Here is a 19,840-nt window from a genome sequence, read left to right on the forward strand (position 1 = left end):
TATAAATGAATACATGTGCTTATAAGATAGGACATTGTAAGTTAACATTTGGGCATAAGTATACGGCGTAACTTGGCTTATAGGAACATATACTTGTAGGTGAATTTGCGGAGGAAGATGTGATTAATTTATAGTAGTTGATTAAGAGTTATACTAATGGAAAGTTTTGGTGGAAAAGGAACATTGAATAACTTATGGTTTGAGAGGAGTCATATGTATTTCTTGGGGGTAATTCGTTAGAGTAGTAGGATTAAAATAAAGTAGCTTGGCTATAATCTTTGTAGTGGAATGTCTACATAGATAAAGGAGTAGTAGTGTACTTTCGGAGAGGTTATGTACATGGGATTGCCGGATTGGAGAGGATTTTATGAGAGTAAGACTTCTTTATTTATAAGGCATTTGATAAGTGGTTGGAGGATAGTGGGGATGACCTCCTTGAAAGTAGGAAGTGGTTATTCATCCTTTTACTTGGTTTTCTGTTGAATGTAGACATTATGGATTGTTCATATGGCCAAGTGGTCAATGTTTTCAATAAACTTCTTCTTAGCAAGAGAGATTATCTCCTTGATTTTAGGGACCATTAGTAACTATCTTGACATGGTTTTGTACTCCTATATATCTTGGTCTTGATTGTCAGTGCCAATCAACGGTCGAACAAAATGTCCCATAATAGTATACAACAACAATTTAAAGAGTATTAGGTAGTTTCTTACTAAGTACTCCCTCTATCTCATAATTACAGGCAAATATATCATTTTGGGTGTTCTAAAATGTTCCTCCTATTACTAAATATAATACCTAATCATTACTTACTTTTTAGCTTTTCCGTACAAATTATATACATACTTACGAAATTACTCCGTATTACTTATTTCTCTTTTTCATACAAAATACACACATACTTAAAAAAATCATTACTTACTTTTTAACTTTTCCATATAATGTTCTCTACATTTTTATTATCCTCATACAACATTTTTCACTTTTTATATTTTACATACAATATTCCTCTACTTTTTCCATCCTCCTTAAAAATCGTGTTTTTAAGAGTTATTTGCCTGTGATAATGGGACGGACCGACGGATGGAGTATTTATTTTATTATATTAACAACAACAGCAGTCTATATAACAAAACCAAGACCATGTGTTATTTGGTTGTCATTTTAGTACCTTAATAAAAGGCTTTTTTGTGAGAAAGAGCCTGCCTTAATTATGAATCCAATTAAGCTTATTTCCAAAAGAAAAAAAAAATGAATTCAGTTAACAATAAATCTATGGATGGAAAGTTAGAAGAAGCTGCAAGCTCAGGAGAAGTAGAGTTCCTGAGTAGAGCTATTGCCTCACAACCACCACATTACTTCTTAACTGAAAATTCTTCTGGCGAAAATATATTCCATCTAGCGTTGTCTTGGAAAAATGTGGAGTTCGCGAGAGTAGCCTTGGAAAAAATACCGATTACTATCCAGCAAAAACAATTACTCCTCTCTCAAGGGGACTTTTACAATTGGAATCCTCTTCATTATGTCGGCTCGAGCAGTGATAGTGTTGAAATGGTGAAGTTAATCCTCGCCGTCTTCAAATCGCATTCAGATCCATGTATTGATAAACCCTGGTTATCACTTACAAATAATGAGAGCAACGCTTCACCGTTGGAGCTGGCCTTGCATAGTTTCTTTAGAATCTCTGCAGGAGTTCTGTCCAATTCATCTGCAATCTTTCTCTGCATATCCATAGGTAAAGTTGGAAACTGTTCGCACAGATCTCCATCAATCACATCCTACAAAACCAAGAAAAAATTTAAGGGATCTCCTCCACTTTGTTAGGAGCTCCATTTAATCTACCCTGTTCCCATTTTATTTTCCCACCAGTAGGGTCCTCTTCAATTTTGTCAGAGACATCCTGAGGTAGCCGAACAAAATATACATTCCCAAATTTGTCTGCACCAGCCATTGTGTCAAAATCAACATGGTGTGACGCAGTGAGCCATCTAGGGTAAACATCATCAGCAAATATGTAGAGCTGGTTCTCATCCCGTCTATATTTGCAATAATGGAATGACTGCAAACAGCAAAAGATATTTTTTTTTTGTCAAAAGTCAACAGAAACAAACACACCAAACAACTAAAAAAACTGAGACGAAAAGGCTTTACAAAAAAAATAAAATAAAATAAAAAAATACAGGACTCACAATGCAGAAGACACCAATGGGAGTGGACCAAAAGGAATCAAAAATATAATACAAATAACTTTTGAAAAATTAAAAGTAGTCTTTATTATGTTCGATAGTGTCAGACTATGTGTCACGGTCCGGGAGTTTGGGCCCCGAAACGTGCGGCGCGCTCTAGCCTTTTGGCGGCAAGAACGCTAGCCTTGAGCGGAAGAAGGGCTTGTGAGCACAAAGCAACACAAGTGGGCAATAGAATCTCAGGAGCACTCGCGTCTATCTGGGCGACGGAGTGCTGGTGGTTGGGGCTTGTGACGGCCGATACTTCAAAGCGGGCACAAGCGGGTCCGAACCACGAGTCCTAGCGCATCAAGTTGGGTTGGAGGGTTGCTAATATGCAAGTAAGACACAATATCTATAAAGGTCTAACAACAAACAAGCATAAAAGCATGGCAACACTTGGTAGAAGGCTTTAAGATTTCATTAATCATTAGCCCTCTAAAGAACTTAATGTAGTACATGCATAGAATCCCTAGTGAACACTGATGAACTGACAATAACACAATAATGGGACATATGGCCTAGAAAACATAAACTAAACTCTAAGAAAGCATCTAAAAGGGAAACAAATACATCAAAAGGAGTTGGATTCTAACACTATGATATTTGGACTTGGAAATTCGAGGACACCCGCAGCAGGACACAATAAAGAAACATCTAGATTTTGAAAATAGAATCGAGGACATGGAACATAATAAAAGCAAATTTTTATACTTCTGCCATGTTTTTTTACAAGTGCAACAATTTGATGTTGACAAACATTTGTTATTTTAAGAAAGGCAATAGTCATGTTCTGCTAGTTATATTTGTTTTGAAATATACTTTCAAAAAATCAAACTTTATATAGTAGACAGTATTAAAGATACTAATGACCAAAGATTTGCATTGGCAATAATGAAAGTCTAAAATTTGCACTTACAAACTGAGGAATGGTTTTTGCAAGAAATTAAACTATTTAAAATACTTTTAATATAATTAGAAGTATATAGGTGATAAAATGGAAGTATATTTTTATTTATTTATTTTCCAGCAGACCATTTAAATACTTCCCTGCCCCCCCCCCCCACCCCCACCCCCCCTAAAAAAAATAAATAAAATATAAAAATAAAGTCTCCTTAAGAAATGAGTTGTAGTAACTCTAGCAAGGTATTGTTGATTAAAATCTTTAGGGCACTAATTCACCTGATATCAAAGTATGGCAGAATAGTAATGCTAACACACATCAATGAATAGACTAACCTGTCACACTAGTGTCAACACAACCCAACCCATCACAAAAAATGGGTATTGGAGTTGGTAGAGATCACATATCAGTACCCCTACACTTACTAAAACAACTAAAACAAGAGACAGGACATTAAAGCTTTTGAGCGAGTGCATCTAGGCGCATAGCACCTATATGTTTAGCATGCATATAGGAGGGTAGTATGGGGTTTTTATTATATTTTTTCATTTGATATTTTTCTACAGTGGTACATTTTTATGTATTATAATGTACCATTAAGGCATTAATTGTATTAATAGTACTTTTTTTGTACTATTCTACATGTGGTGGTACTTTTTGTTATCTTATGTCTTTGATTATTTTCTCCTAAAATACCTACCACCTATCACTTATTAGGCTGTAGTGGTACATTTTGTCATCCTATATATTTCTAAAACATATAGGTGCTATGCGCCAATACTTAACCCTTTTGAGCATGAAAGAATGATGTGTAGACCAGGTCCACATGTATGAGTAGTCTTCTCTGGCGAAAAGGCTTGGCTTTCTTATGGAATAAGGGGTAGCCGAATAGGTAAAGGCTACACATACAATGGTTGTATGTGGGCCATCCACATACAACCATTGTTGGCAGCATTTAATTGGTTTATATTTTGGGGCCTACTTTTTTCCTCTATTTTTTCCCTCTTATTTTTTTCCAACCTTTTGACGTGGCATGCATACAATGGTATTGTATGTGATAACCCACATACAACCATTGTATGTGTAGCATCACTCAGCCGAATAGGTGTTGGAAAGTGAAACCCACCTGACAGCCACTAAACATTCCTTTCTCCCTTTTAGTTTTTATAACCATCATTGAAAGTGTACAATGTAGTATAAAACAGGATATGGTGGGTCAGAGGTATGAATACTAGAAATCTGGACCAGCCTTGCCAAAATAATTGTAAGTGTTCATCTTTGGGCATGTGTTGTTCACCTTATCTACTAATTTCAAGAAAAATTAAGTTATAGAATCAAATAAGTATTAATAAGTCCGGATAAAATTAATTTAGGGGAATAAATAAAAGTTCAAATATGGGTTAATAAGTGCTACACAGGTTTAACTTATAACAAAAACAAGTTCATAACTTCATATAAGGTCAAATAAGTTCGGGTAAGTTAAAATATGTTTATATAAGGTGAAGAGAATGAACCCTTATTCCCTTAGTCTATGGAGAGGATTATATAAATAAATTAATTCTATTAATTGATGTGCTCCTAAGCCTAGTTATGTTTCAAATCCTTCTAAAATGTGTCATCAAGTCCTTCAATTTTTATGTCTAATATTCGTATCCAAAACAATGTCTGAAAATCCAAAGCACAAATTGTTGATCACTGGATCATGCATGGCTTGATGCCATGACTTCCATTTTTGCATCAACCCTCCCATTCCTTCATATAAAAAGTAGTTGCATACCCAAAAAAAGAAAAAAAAAAAAATTAAAATGGCTAACAAATTATTCCCCTTACTAAAGCAATCAACTAGTTTCTTAAGGACGTTGTGGTAATTTAAAATCATGTTAGCTATCTAAATAAGAGGAATCTAGCCCCTCTTTGTTACGTATGCCAATCAATCTAAATCATAACTATGTCCACAGTAGGACTGTCAATCTCGATGCCTACACTAAAGGTACAAGAATGAATATGTTGGGAATATAAATATATATACTTCCTTCGTTTTTGGTAGTGCATCATTTGCCTTTATGGGTGCGTATTAATTGCATCAATTCCTTTTATGGTATACTTTCATAAACCTTGAGCATGTGTTCACACACTAAAAATCCATTATAGCTTAGTAGACATTTGATAATAATCCATATTAAACCCACCTTATCTCTCTGCTTTGTTTGTACTCACATGGGCGTTCTCAAAAACCCCCACCTTTTACTCCCTTTCTTAAATCTTGTGCCCAAAGTAAATTTTGCAATTAAAACGGAGGAAGTATTTGACAAGGTCTCAATTATCCAAAAAACATGTCATGTGACTGGTAGTAGTGTCCTTTTCAAATGGAGCCAAATAATCAACAATTCTAAATTGACTTATATTTGAGCAAATAAGCAAAAAGAGAAAGATATAAACATTAATTGATGGGTAATGCTATATGTAGCCCTAAGGGCTATATGTAAGCATTAAATATACTCTTGGAAATTGTATAAAATTAGGAATTCATGACAAAAACACGCGTAAATCAGTGTAATTAGTGTTTATATTTTCATGATTTCTCAACTTTTTACGATTTTCAAGTGTAAATTTAATGCTTATATGTAGCCCTAAGGGCTATATATAGCATTTTCCTTAATTGATAATGCTAAGCCATTCTTTCGAACTTATAAGCTTGAAGCTACAAATCTTGAAGTTAGTGACTAGCTTTTGTCTCACAGTCTTCATGCCTCCTCCTTCCTCATCTCTCTCTATTTATATTCACAGTTTCAATCCCTATGATGATTCTAGACTAGCTTTTATCTCACGTGCACAGGTTGCCGCTCTCTCTAATTATAATAAATATAAAGACAACTAACGCAATAATACTAGACTACCCACAATGCCTCTCTTTAGGAGAAATTCTTGGTCTCAAGTAGGTAGAGACCAAGGTGGTCTCTAGTAAGGTCATTTTCGTAATTTAAAAAAAAAAAAAAAGAGTACCCTATCTGTAAGCACCAACGATCTATATAGACAATACCATCCTGAGTAGTATCAAAATACCATCCTATAACTTGCTGGTATCATCATAGTACTGCGGTTGGTAGCATATTAAACAAATATTATTGTTGGTATAATTAGCTTTATAGTTGGTATCCTAATTAAAATTTCGTTGGTATCTAGCTGTGTTCGATTGGTATCAGAGCCATACTATTAAAAGCTAAATTAGATCGTAATAATTAGGTAAAACTGGAGAATACTAGACCATCTACTGAGTGTAAAAAGCCGGATTTTAAGTATTACTATCATATTCCAGAAAATTCTAATAATCTTGGCCCAGTCCTTAATTATATTGTAGATCAAATTGGTGAGTTTAAAGTAGAAGTTGGTAGTGTACATTGTCGTTGCATGAGCAGTGAGCACAAGCTATCAACAGAAATATCAGAGATTAATAAAAATCTAAGTGAGCTAAAAGAACAAGTTAAACAAGTACAACTTGCTTTAACAAACGAGGTTAGATATCAGTTTAACAAAGAAGTGTCACCTAGTAAGGAAAAGATTGTCTCATATAAATATAAATATCCCTTTCAAAATCTAGATAAAAATAAGAAGTTTACTGTATCACTCCCTAAAAGACCTATTAGTAATCAAGAAAAGAACCAAGAGACTAAAAATGAGCCATCATCTTCAGGAGAAAACACTTGAAGAATTACATGTCTTATTTGATAAGGAAGAAGACCCTAACAAACTTAACGAAATCATGAATTTAATTTCTAAAAAAGGGATTTCTTCTATAGAAGAAAATAACTATGTTACTTTAGAAGAAGACTTATATCAACAAATGGGATTAATGAAATTAAATGATCTGGATTTTCTACCCATAGAAGTAGTCCAACAAAAGATTGAAAATAAACTAGGTAAAAGAATAATGGATAATAATGATGTGGGAGAAGAAATTATTGATGAAAACATTAACATAAATTATGTTATCCAAAGACCTAGATATCAAGGAGAAGGAAGTTGTACACGACCAAGATACATACCAGGGAAAACTACCCGGTTTATTGTCAAGGTTATGCCAAACCAAATTCCTAAACAAGAAGAAGTAACTCTTGAACCCATAAGTCAAACTGGATATAAGCTTAAGTTAGACGAAGTAAGAGATAGACAAAATGTTATAGATCAGTGGAAAAGAGCATGAGTAGTGTACTCAACCTGAATACTGACTGGACTTCTGAGAATTTCTTAAATTATATCGAACATAGTTTTCATGGCTGTGTAGAAGATTGGTATGATGGTATAGATGAAGAGGTCAAAGCTACATTAAGAACTAGTGAATCTCCTACTAGAATGTTTAGGCAGTTATGTCAATTCATTGAGTTAGAATTCATTGGTCCAAGAGCTGATCCTAATGAAAAACGAATAGAATATCAAAGAAAGTTAAGTAATTTGTCCATCTGTAATATGAAATATGTTGAGAGTTACATTATGGAGTTTGAGACATATTATTATAAAATTGGAGAAAATGAGACAAATCTTGGAATGTTCTATGATAAATTAACAAGTCCCCTTAATGAAGAAATTAGTGAAAAATATCAAGAATGGAAAGAAAAATTCTTAGCTAGGGATGCCCTAGGAAACAGGATTGCCTTTCTAAGAAAATGGATTGAAAAGAAATGTAGAGAAGTTGCGGGAACCCAACAAAAGAAGAGACAATTTCTCACTTGTTGGGATTTCCCAAATAACTATGGATGTGAAAGAAAAAACTATAATAAGAGAAGGAATTATAAGAAAAATAAATTTAACAGATCAAGAGGAGAAACCTATAAAAAGAAGTACTATAAACATAAATATAGAAAACCAAGTAGGTTTTTCAGAAAAGCAACATATTGTCCTGAGAAGAAGAAAACATGCAAGTGTTGGTCTTGTGGAGAATTAGGACATTATGCTAATGAATGTAAGAAAGCTAATCATAAATTAATGGAAGCCTTAGGTAGTTGGGATTACATAGAAATACCGGAAGACGAGACTTTAGAATTAGCGTTAAGTAATAATAAAGGAATAGTAGAAACAATAGAAGAAGAAAATGAGTATAATGAAGAGCCTAAAGACAGTGAGTTTGAAGATGAAAATTACGAAGAAATAAATAATATGATGGAAGGAGAAGAAGTAGAAAACTCAGAATCAGATGACAATGATGAGGATAAAAGCAAAATGACTATAGGTCAATTAAAAAGCGCTGAGTATTCATTTAAAGATAATGACCTAGACCAGAAAAACAAAGAAAGCTGGAATTTTCCTGAGATTACTAAGGATAAAATATTTAAAACTTCTTTCTTTAAAACAAGAACTAAATATGTATGTGAAGAAATGGAAGGAAGTATAGTAATCGAAGATTGTGAACAAAAAGCAGCTGAAATTAACATTATAAACTGGAAAAGTATTAAAAAATATAAAGAAAAAGGAAATTATAGTTACATCTGTATTGGTGCAGTACAAGTATACATAATTCCTTTACAAGACTTTGGCAAAGATGTTAAGTGCTTAAGTTTTATTTGTTATGTTAGACATCAAGAATTTTATGATCAAATAATGAGTGGTATCACATGTAATTTAAGTCAAGGAACGGTAAGCTACATATGTGAACCTAGATATTACGTGAGCTTAGAAGACTCATTTGCGTCTAAGTTTTTAGCTATCAAACTACTAACAGAAGGAGTAAAAATGCATAAAGGAACACGACCCATACAATTAAAATGGAAGGTGGTTTATAAGTTGGTAAACACTATAGACACATCTTTTAAAAAACAAATAGTCGATGATCAGAAGTATGAGCAAGGGGGAGGCCCTAAGAAGAAAATTAGTAAATCCTAACGAAATCGAAATTGAAAAAACTTGGGATGAATTCTTTATGAATCCTGCAGTCAGTAATAGATTAAGTAAAATGTTAATTGATGAATCAGGATTACTCCATATTGGAATAACTACGAGACCTAAGATATAGAGAAATATGATTTTTAGAACACCAAGTCTAAGTAGACAAAACTCTACGATTATAAAATTAAAGAAACCATGTGATGAGAAGCCAAAAGAAGATGAAGAAGAAATATTAGTTTTACTAAAGAAACTAAATGAAAAATATGAGAATAAAAGGGCTTTAAAACAACCTGCAAGGCATAGCATTGATATGGGATCATGTTCTAGTTTTGAGTTAAATGAAGATTTAAATAATCCTATTGATAAAAGGAAAGTAATTGGATATAAGACTAAAACTGTGAGTGAATCAGTATATGAAGATGAAGTTAATATGCAAATGGAAGCTTGTAATGAAGTAATCAGTACTAATCCTAATAGCATTTATATTCCAATTGATATATGCATCGAAGATTATAATAGATATAAATTATGTGCGTATATTGATAGTGGTTGCTCTACATGTTTTGGAAAAAGATCATTATTTCCAGAATTTTTATGGAAAAAGGCTAAAAATCCTATGCAAGTTAGGATCGCTAATAATAGTGTCATGATGCATACGGAGATAATTAAAGATTTAAAAATAGAAATTGGAGGAGTTCGATGTGTTATTCCTATTTTATGGGCTACTAATCAACCAAGTCATGATATGATAATAGGAAATAACTTTCAAAGGTTATACTCTCCATGCACTCAAACAATTGATCAGATAATCTTTACTATTAATGGTCATTCTGTTCCTATACAGAAAATATTAAAGGCTTATACCCATCAGACTATGGAATTTACGCGCAGCCAGCGTGGTGATAGGGTTACACCTACACAGCGAGAGGTTGCACTTAGAATTTCTGAGTGTGAATCATCATTAACAGATCAAATTAATAAGCAACAAGAAAAGTTATGTGAAAATTATATTCAACAAATCCTTTAGAGCATTGGGAAAGGGATAAAGCATTTGCTAAGATATCTTTAACAAATCCTAATAAGATTATCAGAGTAAGACAAATGGTTTATACCTACCAAGATATATTAGAATTCGATGAGCAAATAAAAGAATTGTTGAATAAGAAGTTAATTAGGAATAGCAAGAGTCCTCATAACAGTCCAGCGTTCATGGTTAGAAACCATGCAGAAGAAAAACGAGGTAAGGCTAGGATGGTCATTAATTATAAACAACTAAATGACAATACTGTTTTTGATGGCTATTACATTCCTAACAAAACTGTGTTATTTAATAGAATACAAGGAGCCACATGGTTTTCTAAAATGGATTGTAAGAGTGGTTATTGGCAAATTAAAATGGAAGAAGAAAGCATTCCATTAACTGCATTTAGTGCTCCTCAAGGGCATTATGAATGGTTAGTCATGCCTTTTGGATTAAAAAATGCTCCACAAATATTACAGAGAAGAATGGATAATATTTTTAGAGAACTTAATCATTGTTGTTTGGTTTACATAGATGATATTTTAATCTTCTCAAAGGATTTAGAACAGCATAAGAATGATCTTAAAGATGTAACTCAAAAATGTGCTGAACATGGAATAATCCTTGGAAAAGATAAATTTGTATATGCTAAACAAGAAATAAGTTTCTAGGATTAGAAATTAAAGCTGGACAAATAATATTGCAAAAGCATATCCTAGAAAAGATTGAAAAATTTCCTGATAAAATTGAAGATAGAAAACAACTAGAAATATTTCTAGGATGTTTAACTTATGCTTCTGATTTCATAAAAAATCTTGCTCTATTAAGAAAACCATTACAACAAAAACTCAAGAAAGAGCTAACTTGGAGCTGGAAGGATTGTGATTCTAAAATTGTTAAAAATTTAAAAGCTATGTGTAAAGATCTTCCTGTACTAACACTACCTATCAGTGAAGATGATATAATCCTTGAAATAGATGCTAGTAATGAGCACTGGAGCGCTGTGTTAAAAATAAAAGAAGGAGAAAAACTTTGCAGATATAGCAGTGGAAGTTTTAATAAAGCTGAGTTAAATTATCCTACAATGCAAAAGGAAATCCTTGCAGTTATTAGAGGGATCGAGAAGTTCTTAATCTTCTTAGCCCCTAAACAGTTCTTGATAGGAACAGATTGCAAAGGCATACTCGGTATTGTTAAAAAGAATTTGTCTGATATGCAAGCGCAAGGGAGACTCATGCGTTGGCAATTATGGCTTAACCAATTCTCTTTTACTGTTGAACATATACAGGGAACAAAGAATTCCTTAGCAAACAGCTTGACCAGAGAATTGGCTAATGACGAAGAAGCACAAGACATCGGAAAAACCTCCTGCCCATCAAATAGAAAAGATGGAGGCAGAGAGCGAGAAAAACTCTTATTGAAGAGACTGATAAAATAATGGAGCGGGTTTCACCCTCCACTTGGGCCTTGATGGAGGCCATGATCGTTTCATCAAAAAAGAGATCCCGAGATGGTTTGATTAAAAGTTGTCATGTAGCTGTTCGAAGATTCCTAATGTATGAAGTAATGATCATAATTCTGAAGCTCATTCCTGATATTCAAGATATTATACTAAATAAAATACAAGATAATAATTTTAAGTTCTGGTATGATCTAGTCGTATCAAGGTCATACAAGATGTATGATGTCTATGATTTATGGGGAAGTAGAATAATGTTCAGAACCAATTCCAGAGTGGGTACTGTGTCAATTCATCCACATTCACCTGAATGGAGGGCACCTTATGTAGCGGAGCACTACAGAGCTTGGGATTACGGGATGGTCCATAGTATTGTGCCATTTCCAGATAGTAATACCACGTTCTTTGAAAAACTCACAAAATTCCCAAAGTATGTCTTTAGGAGAATTTATGAAGCTACAAGATACAAAGGAAGAGTTGAAAAAGTCCAAGTAAAAAGTGCAAACATCGAAATGATTGAAGGAAAAATTAGCTCTCCTCATTTCCTGATCATGTTTGAAGACGTTCATCGCAAACTCAAAGATCCAATCTGTATCCAGCAGAAGCGAGTAAAAGATCCTACAGTAGCAAGAGCTTATGGATTTTTCTATATTGCTCAGTATCTTAACCAGTTCATAGCATTAAAGGAAGAACCACCAGTCATAATACATGTGGGAAATACTACTATAGTGGCACCAGAATGGTTAAAGAATTATCTAGAGGAAGGAGTATTACATGGCGAATCAGTGTATGATTATCTAGAACAAGTCGAAGCTGGAAGATATTTATCCTTAGAAGGAAAAGAGCACTTATTGGAGATCTTTGTCACATGGGATGAATCCTATACAGCAAAATATGTGATGGAACTTAGGTATAGAAGAAGACAACCCAATGTACGTCCAATATGAAGAAAGTATGGGCAACAAAGACATGATGGAGTTATGAGCCCACTCCAGCAATTATGTTTCTACTTTTACTGTTGAAGCACGTTTTATTTGTTGTAAAGAATCTTTAAAAAAGTAGTGAACGACATTCACCTGCTGAGTCATGGTTTTCTGTAAACCATAGAAAGTGTCGGTGACCTTTGTGAGCCTTCCCCTATATAAAGGGCATTAGGCAAAGAAGTGAAGGCAGAGTTGAAAGAGTTAGCTAGAGAATTACTCTTAAAATAATAGAGAGTCCTCTAGAGAAAAATACTCACCTTAAGAGACAGATTGGTTCTCCATCTCTCTTAAAGTAGAGAAAACTCTAGTTCAGCTTATGTCTATTTAAGCTTTCAGTTTGTGTGTGTGTGTGTGTGTGGTAATATATGAGTGTTGTAATCTTTTCAAATTAAATAAAAGTTTAGTTCAAGAAGGGAACGTTATCCCCTTGAACCTTATATATCAAATGAGTTATCTTTCTGTTTAAATATTTCCATCATAAACACAGTAAGGATTGTTTAGTTTGAGATTACGGTCTAAGGTAGGAAACGAAATAGATCTGTGCTGAGCCTGATCTAAGGAAGACAGGGTTGGGGTTAGCTACCTTGGTAAAGCCGGAAGCTCGGAACGCCGGAGGTTCCATTGTCGACTAAGTTCAGGTTTTGTTCAAAACTCTCTAGTTAAATAATAATTATTGCGAAGTATGGTGGGCTATTAAACTGTTAAAATAACTTATTTTGATGTATAAGTAGTAGAGTTGTGATAACTAGTACCGTTAAAAGTCATTAATCAAGAAACAAGTAAAAATTAGTTGATATAATATTATATATAAGTTTGTAAGTACCAGTAAGGTGTTCATTGGTATTTGAAAGGTATTAGATAGTATCAATCGTAGGTACCATCTAAGAGACTAAAGGTATTAAAAAGAAATACCATCTAAGTGTTCGAAGGTATTAAAAAGAAATACCATCTATGAGTTCGTAGGTATCAAAGAAGAGTACCATCTAAGCTTAACTTGGCTATTGTTGGTATACCATCCACGTTAAAACCAGAACCAAACTACTAAAGACAAAAGTGTCGGCAAAAGTACGCTTGGTCCCCACTTGGTAGATACCAAAGTGGTATCAAGTAGGTAGAGGTTTAGAAATCCTCCCTCTTTAGTTCAGTTTACTACAGATTCCCTAGTCTTAAAATTAATGATGTAAAACAAAAGAGAGCAAATTAATGTCACTGACTCACCACTAACTGCCAACTGGTATTAAAAAAATCCCTATGCCAGACACCCATCAAGCCACTAGCAATGGCCTTATTAAAGCCATTGGCTTGATCTTGATGATGTTGTTGTGTTATTGATAGGATGTAACAATTCTTGACAAGGATCTTAGGGTAGTTTAGTAATAAGACAAAATGACATATTTTTTCTGAACATGTATAAGTGACTTTACTTGTGAGTTATTCAAACAATCACAATAAAATAGAGGGAGTGCCTAAGTCATGACTCATGAAGAGGATGTGAGTAAAGGGTAGCAAAGAGTCCATTTTTTCATACTAGAATTTTTTTCATATAAACATCAAACAAGAAAAATAACAATCATCAAGATTTTGGAACACTGATAGATGATTATTCGAAGTAAAAACAAATGAAAACCCAGAAAATGACATGATAAGAAATCAGAAATGCATACCTCTTGGATATCACCCACATAAATACGATCACGGTAAGTGTGTATAGTAATAATTGTGTTGGGAAACAGCTTATTCTCACATTTTCTTAGTAGTTTCTTCTTGCCCAAGTGATACAGCCTGAGCACAGGTCCTATTCCTGCAAGTAATCTTCCTTGAAATTGGGATAAAGCCAATGGAACACCTTCTACTTGGGTTTTGTGCAAAAGTTCAAGTTTTCCACCATCAACAAATCGATAAATATGAATATATGCAGCCTCAAACGATCTTTTAGGGAAAAACTGTAATGACTTTGCAGTACCAACAGCTAGTAAGGTCCCATACTCCTTGTCATGGAAATTTACTGTGCATATACTAAATGCAGCCTCATTATCCTGAAGCTCTAGGCAGCAAGTAGTTTCCTTTGTTCTCGGATCAAGAACCCTGATGCAAGAAACCCATTTCTCTTTCTCTGCTTTTGGATAACAATACTGCTCATCAGAGAGCTGATTATCTTCATCTTCATCACCATTTTCCATTTCAATGTTACCATTCTCATCCAACCCAGCACCAAAGCATTCTTTCTGTGCATCCTCTCAATCGTGACCAGCAACTTCCGCTTAGGCTGAAGCACAAACTTTCGTGGAGTGTACCTTAAAGGGATTGCAGTTTCATTAAATGTCTCACCAAGCCTCTCAATATTAAACACCTTTAAAGCCTCAGCAGCAACGACAACTACACCTTCTACACATTGATCAGATGAAAATGAGGCTGCAAATTTAAGTGTACCACATGTCAGGGGTGTCAAAAGGAAGTGTCTCTGATATATGTACCCAAGCCAAGGACGGCTTGACAAGCTAAAGAATCAATCTTCAAGTTCCTCTATGAACTTGAAGTTCCCAGCAGCAAGTCCCACTACTTGCTACTCTTCTCTTCTCTATTCTCTTCTCTCTCTTTCTCTTCTAACTTCTCTAAGAATTCACTCAAACTCCCGATTCCCAAATTACAACTCAATTACAAACTCTAGTGAAAGTAATTAAGAAAAACACTTAAGTGGAATGCGACTCTTGACTCTTTTATGAACAAGAAAGATAGATAAAAGTATTTGAGCAAGGTTTAATTATTCAAAAAATAACTTCGATATTTATAGGAAAACATTGCTTGGAGAAAACGCCATATTTTCCACCACTCACACCACCACTGCTGCATATCAACTCCACTACTCTACACCACTTCCAAAACTCTCAATCGTGTCCTAAAAACCAGGGCACGTTGAGCCTTAGGCAAGCAGTATATTCGTGAGTGGAGAAGACTGAATCAAACAGTCAGTTGCGCAAGTTTAGGAAATTAGTTTTGCAAAGATATTTTTTCCGAAGATAAATTATCAGCTATAAAGATAAAATCATAAAAGATTTTCTTAAACAGCCCTCTCCTATTTTCCAGCAAGTCAATATTTATCCTTTTTCAAACGCATTCCACTTAGCATTAATCCTAATTAATTTTCACTTACATAAAATCTAAAATAGAAGAATACTTCAGACTTTATGCTTCTCTAAGAAGTCTCTGCTCCGAGTCTTTTTACCTTAGCTTCTGCTCCGAAGCTCTAGTTACTTCTCAGGAACTCTTCAACTGATCTCTTTAACTTTTAGCTCCTTGTGTTCCTTAGCCTTGAGTGATTCTTGTAACTTATAAATAAACTACAAGACTCACAAAATTCATTAGTCACTTTGTTTGACTTGTGTCATCATCAAAACATCAAGGGCAACAATATTCCCCCTTTTTGATGATGACAAACAAGGAAAACATATTAGAGCAAAAATAAATTAAGAGATCAAACAAACTATTGTAAACCAAAAAAAGAATGAAAAAGAACTTTTTTTTTTAAAACAAGTTTTATACCTTACTGAGAAGCAGAGAGACACAAAACTTTGAAGCGGAGATGGATGATAAGTGTGTAAGTAGTTTGCCTGTATACTTTCCCCCTTTTGGCATTATCAAAAACATAATGTATATAGCAAATTATCTCAAACATAGCACCATAACATGTTCTAATGATAAGGCAGAGATCATATAAGCAATTCAAAGCAGAGAATATGCACAAAATATAAATAAACCATTCATCCAAAACCAATGAAAACATTGGCCAAAAGTGCATCAAATCCTCAAGTTAAAAAAAACATATAATCCCTGTTTTAAGTTACAGACCAAAAACAAAAGAAATTGTTCAGTCATAGCAAAATAAAAGTAGAAACATCATCATCATAATAGGCTGGAAGGACAGGAAACAAGATCAGATTTCTTCTGCAATCAGATCATCAAGCTTGGCAGCAATCTTCTCCACAACCTTCTTGATAGCTTCATCTCTAGCTTGAGCAACCTGGAGAAGTTGTGACTTTGCATCACCAGCACAGCTTGAGACAACCCTTTCCAAAGTCTCCACCCTTGCAGAATTGGTCTTCACTTCTAAGACAACTTCCTTCAGCATCTTCTTTAACTCTTAAAGTTCAAGAGTAACAGCTTCATTCAGCATAGCTGGAGAACTCATCTTAGGAAACCCTGTTTCCTTAGGACCTGTCTTGGGAGATTCTGGAGGAGTAGGAACTGCAGACTCTTTTATAATATCCTGTTCCCCTAGATCAATGAGAACAGGTTCTACTTCCTTAGGAGCCTGTTTCTTCGACAGCCTTAGACTCTTTCTCTTCCTTCCCCCTGTTTCCAAGGCCTCTTCTTCTTGTACACCCGATTTGTGACCCTTCTCCCTCTCTCTCTTTTTCTTCTCTCCTCCCTTCTGCTTACTTCCTTCAACCTTTTTTGATTTAGACACTTCCCCCTCAATTTTTGCCTCTTCTTCTTCTTCAGAAACTGCAGGCAGTACTTTCAAACACCCATACACCACATGCAGACTCCTATTCTCAAGAAAGGTTCTTTGGATATACTGGTTGTTCTGTAGGTGCAGAGGTTCACAATCAATGAGGTTAATTTTGAAGCTTTCAAATATGGTGGTGAGGAGGTTACCATACCCAATTTTCCAGTTTTTGGGTACGCAATGGGCTAAGTGCTGAATCATGATAAAAGGAAAGCTGATGGGAATTTTGTGTTTAAGACAGTACATGAAGATACAGTCAAGCTTGTTGGCTAAATCTCTTTTCCGGATTCTGGAGACAATGTCATTGTGCACTATTTCAAACAGCAATTTTTGGAGAGGGGTAAAGTTGTTGTGATTGACATAGGTGGTTTTAGGGTTTCCTTGGAATTGTTCAACAATTGACTCAATTGAGATGTTAGGAAGAGGTTTCTGCACAGAACCTTTGAAATACAACTCATAACCAGCATTAGGAACTTCAAACAACTCCCCTAAATACTCTGCATCAAACTCAATAGACTTTCCTAACACTTTGCATGTAATTTTTCCTTTATCACAAGAAGAGGACGCATGAAAATATTTCAAGGCATCAGCATACAGAGGCTTATTAAAGCATTCACTCAACAGATAAGTCTAATTTAGAAATTCAATTAACTCAAGAAATTCGTTGAACTTACTAGCTTTACACCAAGGTAGGTTCAAGCTCAGACCTGATATGAAGTGATTTGCATTGTCTTCAAGCTGCTTGATTGCTGCTGTCTTGTGCTTGTAGGAAACCCCCAATTCTTCGATCTTTTCTTCTTTGGGCTGCTGACTTGGTTCTTCTTCCATTTTTGTAGTCTTTGGTGACGGAGGATACTCAAGAAGAAGTCGATGAAGAGTTTCTGAGGTTTTATCTATGGTAATTTCTTGGATTTTTACAGCAGAGGATTTTTCTGGGGTTAGGGTTTGGTCTTTTGGTGAGATGTCCATGGGTGAATATGAGTGAGGCTCTTTGTAAGGGAGAGGTATAATCGATTTAAGCGGTGTAAATTTCTCTGAATTTCTCATCACCCTTCTATACTGGAGTAATTGTGAGGTGTCGCTTCAGGGTATAGGTTAGGTGAGGTGAATTATGATGATGCTTCACTTGCATTTATAGCATTGGGTAAATAAAAAGATAATTCTAGAAGATGAAATGTATTTTGCAAGTAAAAGGGATTATTTCAACAAAACAGGATTAATATTATATGTATTCATCAGATCAACCGTGTTTGATAAATTAAGATAAAAAAAATTAAGGAAAATTTTAAAAAAGACGATTAAATTTGTTGAATGGATAAACTTGTGAATATACAAATTAATGCACGGAACAAGTCAACATAGCTCATGCCATCAGTCAAGGATTTCAAGAATTATCATACTTTTATGCACTAATTTGAACATACATGCTTAATTCATCTTCCATATCTATGTAATTACACATATTATATTTGTGTGAGATAAAATGTACATCAGTTTGGAGATTTTACCTGAGGGAACATCAAGGATATTTCCTTAACACAACTTAATCATTCCAAGCTCCATCATCATCATCTCCTGTCTTTCTCTGTTTAAAGGCTTAGTAAAAATATCAGCAATTTGATTAGTTGTTTCACAAAATTCTAATTTAATTAAGCTTTTCTCGGCATTATCCTTTAAGAAGTGATGTCTAATATGAATATGCTTAATACGAGGTGATATACTGGATCTTTAGAGATATAGATTGCTTTTGTGTTATCATAGAAAATGGGAATGCAATCAAATTTCCTACCAAAATCTCTGAGTTGTTGTTTTATCCACAACACTTGAGAGCAGCAAGTAGCAGGAGCTACATCAGCTGCTTCAGCAGTGGATAAGGCTACATTGTTCTGTTTCTTAGAACCCCATGAGACTAAGCATGGCCCTAGGAACTAGACCATACCGGATGTACTTTTTCGATTGACTAAATCTCCTGCATAATCTGCATCTGGAAAACCTTTCTGTTCAAAAGAATCACTTCTAGGATAGAAGATACATAACTCATCAGTTCCTTTCAAGTATCTAAGTATCCTCTTTACAGTAGTTAGGTGAGATTCCTTAGGATTCAACTAAAACCTGGCACATAATCCAACATTGAATGCAATGGCAAGTCTACTAGCAGTTAAGTACAATAAGGAACCTATCATACCTCTATACATCTTTTGATCCACACTAGTTCCTGTTGGATCATCATCCAGTCTTATGCCTGTTCCCATGGGTGTGTGATTTGTTTTTGCTTGATCAAGGTTGTACCTTTTCAGGAGTTCCTTGATATACTTTTGTTGATGAATTGAGATTCCTTTCTCTGTATGCTTGATTTGTAGACCAAGGAAGAAGTTCAATTCTCCCATCATGCTCATTTCAAATTCAACACTCATAAGATCAGCGAAGTACTTGCACAAGACATCGTTAGTTACACCAAAGATAATATCATCCACATATATTTGTACAACTATAAGATCAATTCTTTTTGATTTCGAAAACAAAGTTTTATCAACTTTTCCTCACTTAAAATCATTTTGCAAATGGAACTTGGAGAGCCTTTCATACCAGGCTCGTGGGGCTTGCTTAAGACCATAAAGGGCTTTGTCAAGCTTAAACACATGATTTGGAAATTGTGGATTTTCAAAACCAGGAGGTTGTTCCTTCCATCTCAAGGACTTGGAAGGAGCCAATTAGGAGAACACAAAGCTCCGGGAGGACAATACCAGGTTGGTGGCAGAGCTGGCCACCTTGAAGGCCAAGCACAAGGAGGAGATTGCTGAGGAGCAGCGCTGGCTAATAAACAAGAATGAGCGGGACAACGAGGCCCGTCTAAAGATAGCTTG

At 34.7% G+C, this 19,840-nt stretch overlaps 2 protein-coding genes across 2 annotated transcripts; both read right to left on the minus strand.

Annotated features, from left to right (window-relative positions):
• Window positions 1-1,674: 1,674 nt before the first annotated feature.
• Window positions 1,675-14,688, minus strand: LOC145596073 (spliceosome-associated protein 130 A-like). The gene is made up of 2 exons (XM_081652505.1): window positions 14,134-14,688; window positions 1,675-2,059 (listed from the first exon to the last, which is right to left on the minus strand). The coding sequence occupies exons 1-2, from the start codon at window positions 14,647-14,649 to the stop codon at window positions 1,799-1,801; spliced, it is 777 nt and encodes a 258-aa protein (XP_081508631.1). The 5' UTR covers window positions 14,650-14,688; the 3' UTR covers window positions 1,675-1,798.
• A 3,831-nt stretch (window positions 14,689-18,519) lies between these two features.
• On the minus strand, window positions 18,520-19,228 carry LOC145594084 (uncharacterized). Its single transcript, XM_081650423.1, has 4 exons — window positions 19,089-19,228; window positions 18,916-18,992; window positions 18,698-18,852; window positions 18,520-18,561 (listed from the first exon to the last, which is right to left on the minus strand). Exons 1-4 carry the CDS (start codon window positions 19,226-19,228, stop codon window positions 18,520-18,522), a joined length of 414 nt encoding a protein of 137 aa, XP_081506549.1.
• Window positions 19,229-19,840: the final 612 nt, after the last annotated feature.

This window comes from Chenopodium album, chromosome 19 (assembly GCF_948465745.1).
Source record: "Chenopodium album chromosome 19, dcCheAlbu1.1, whole genome shotgun sequence".
Lineage (NCBI taxonomy): Eukaryota > Viridiplantae > Streptophyta > Magnoliopsida > Caryophyllales > Amaranthaceae > Chenopodium > Chenopodium album.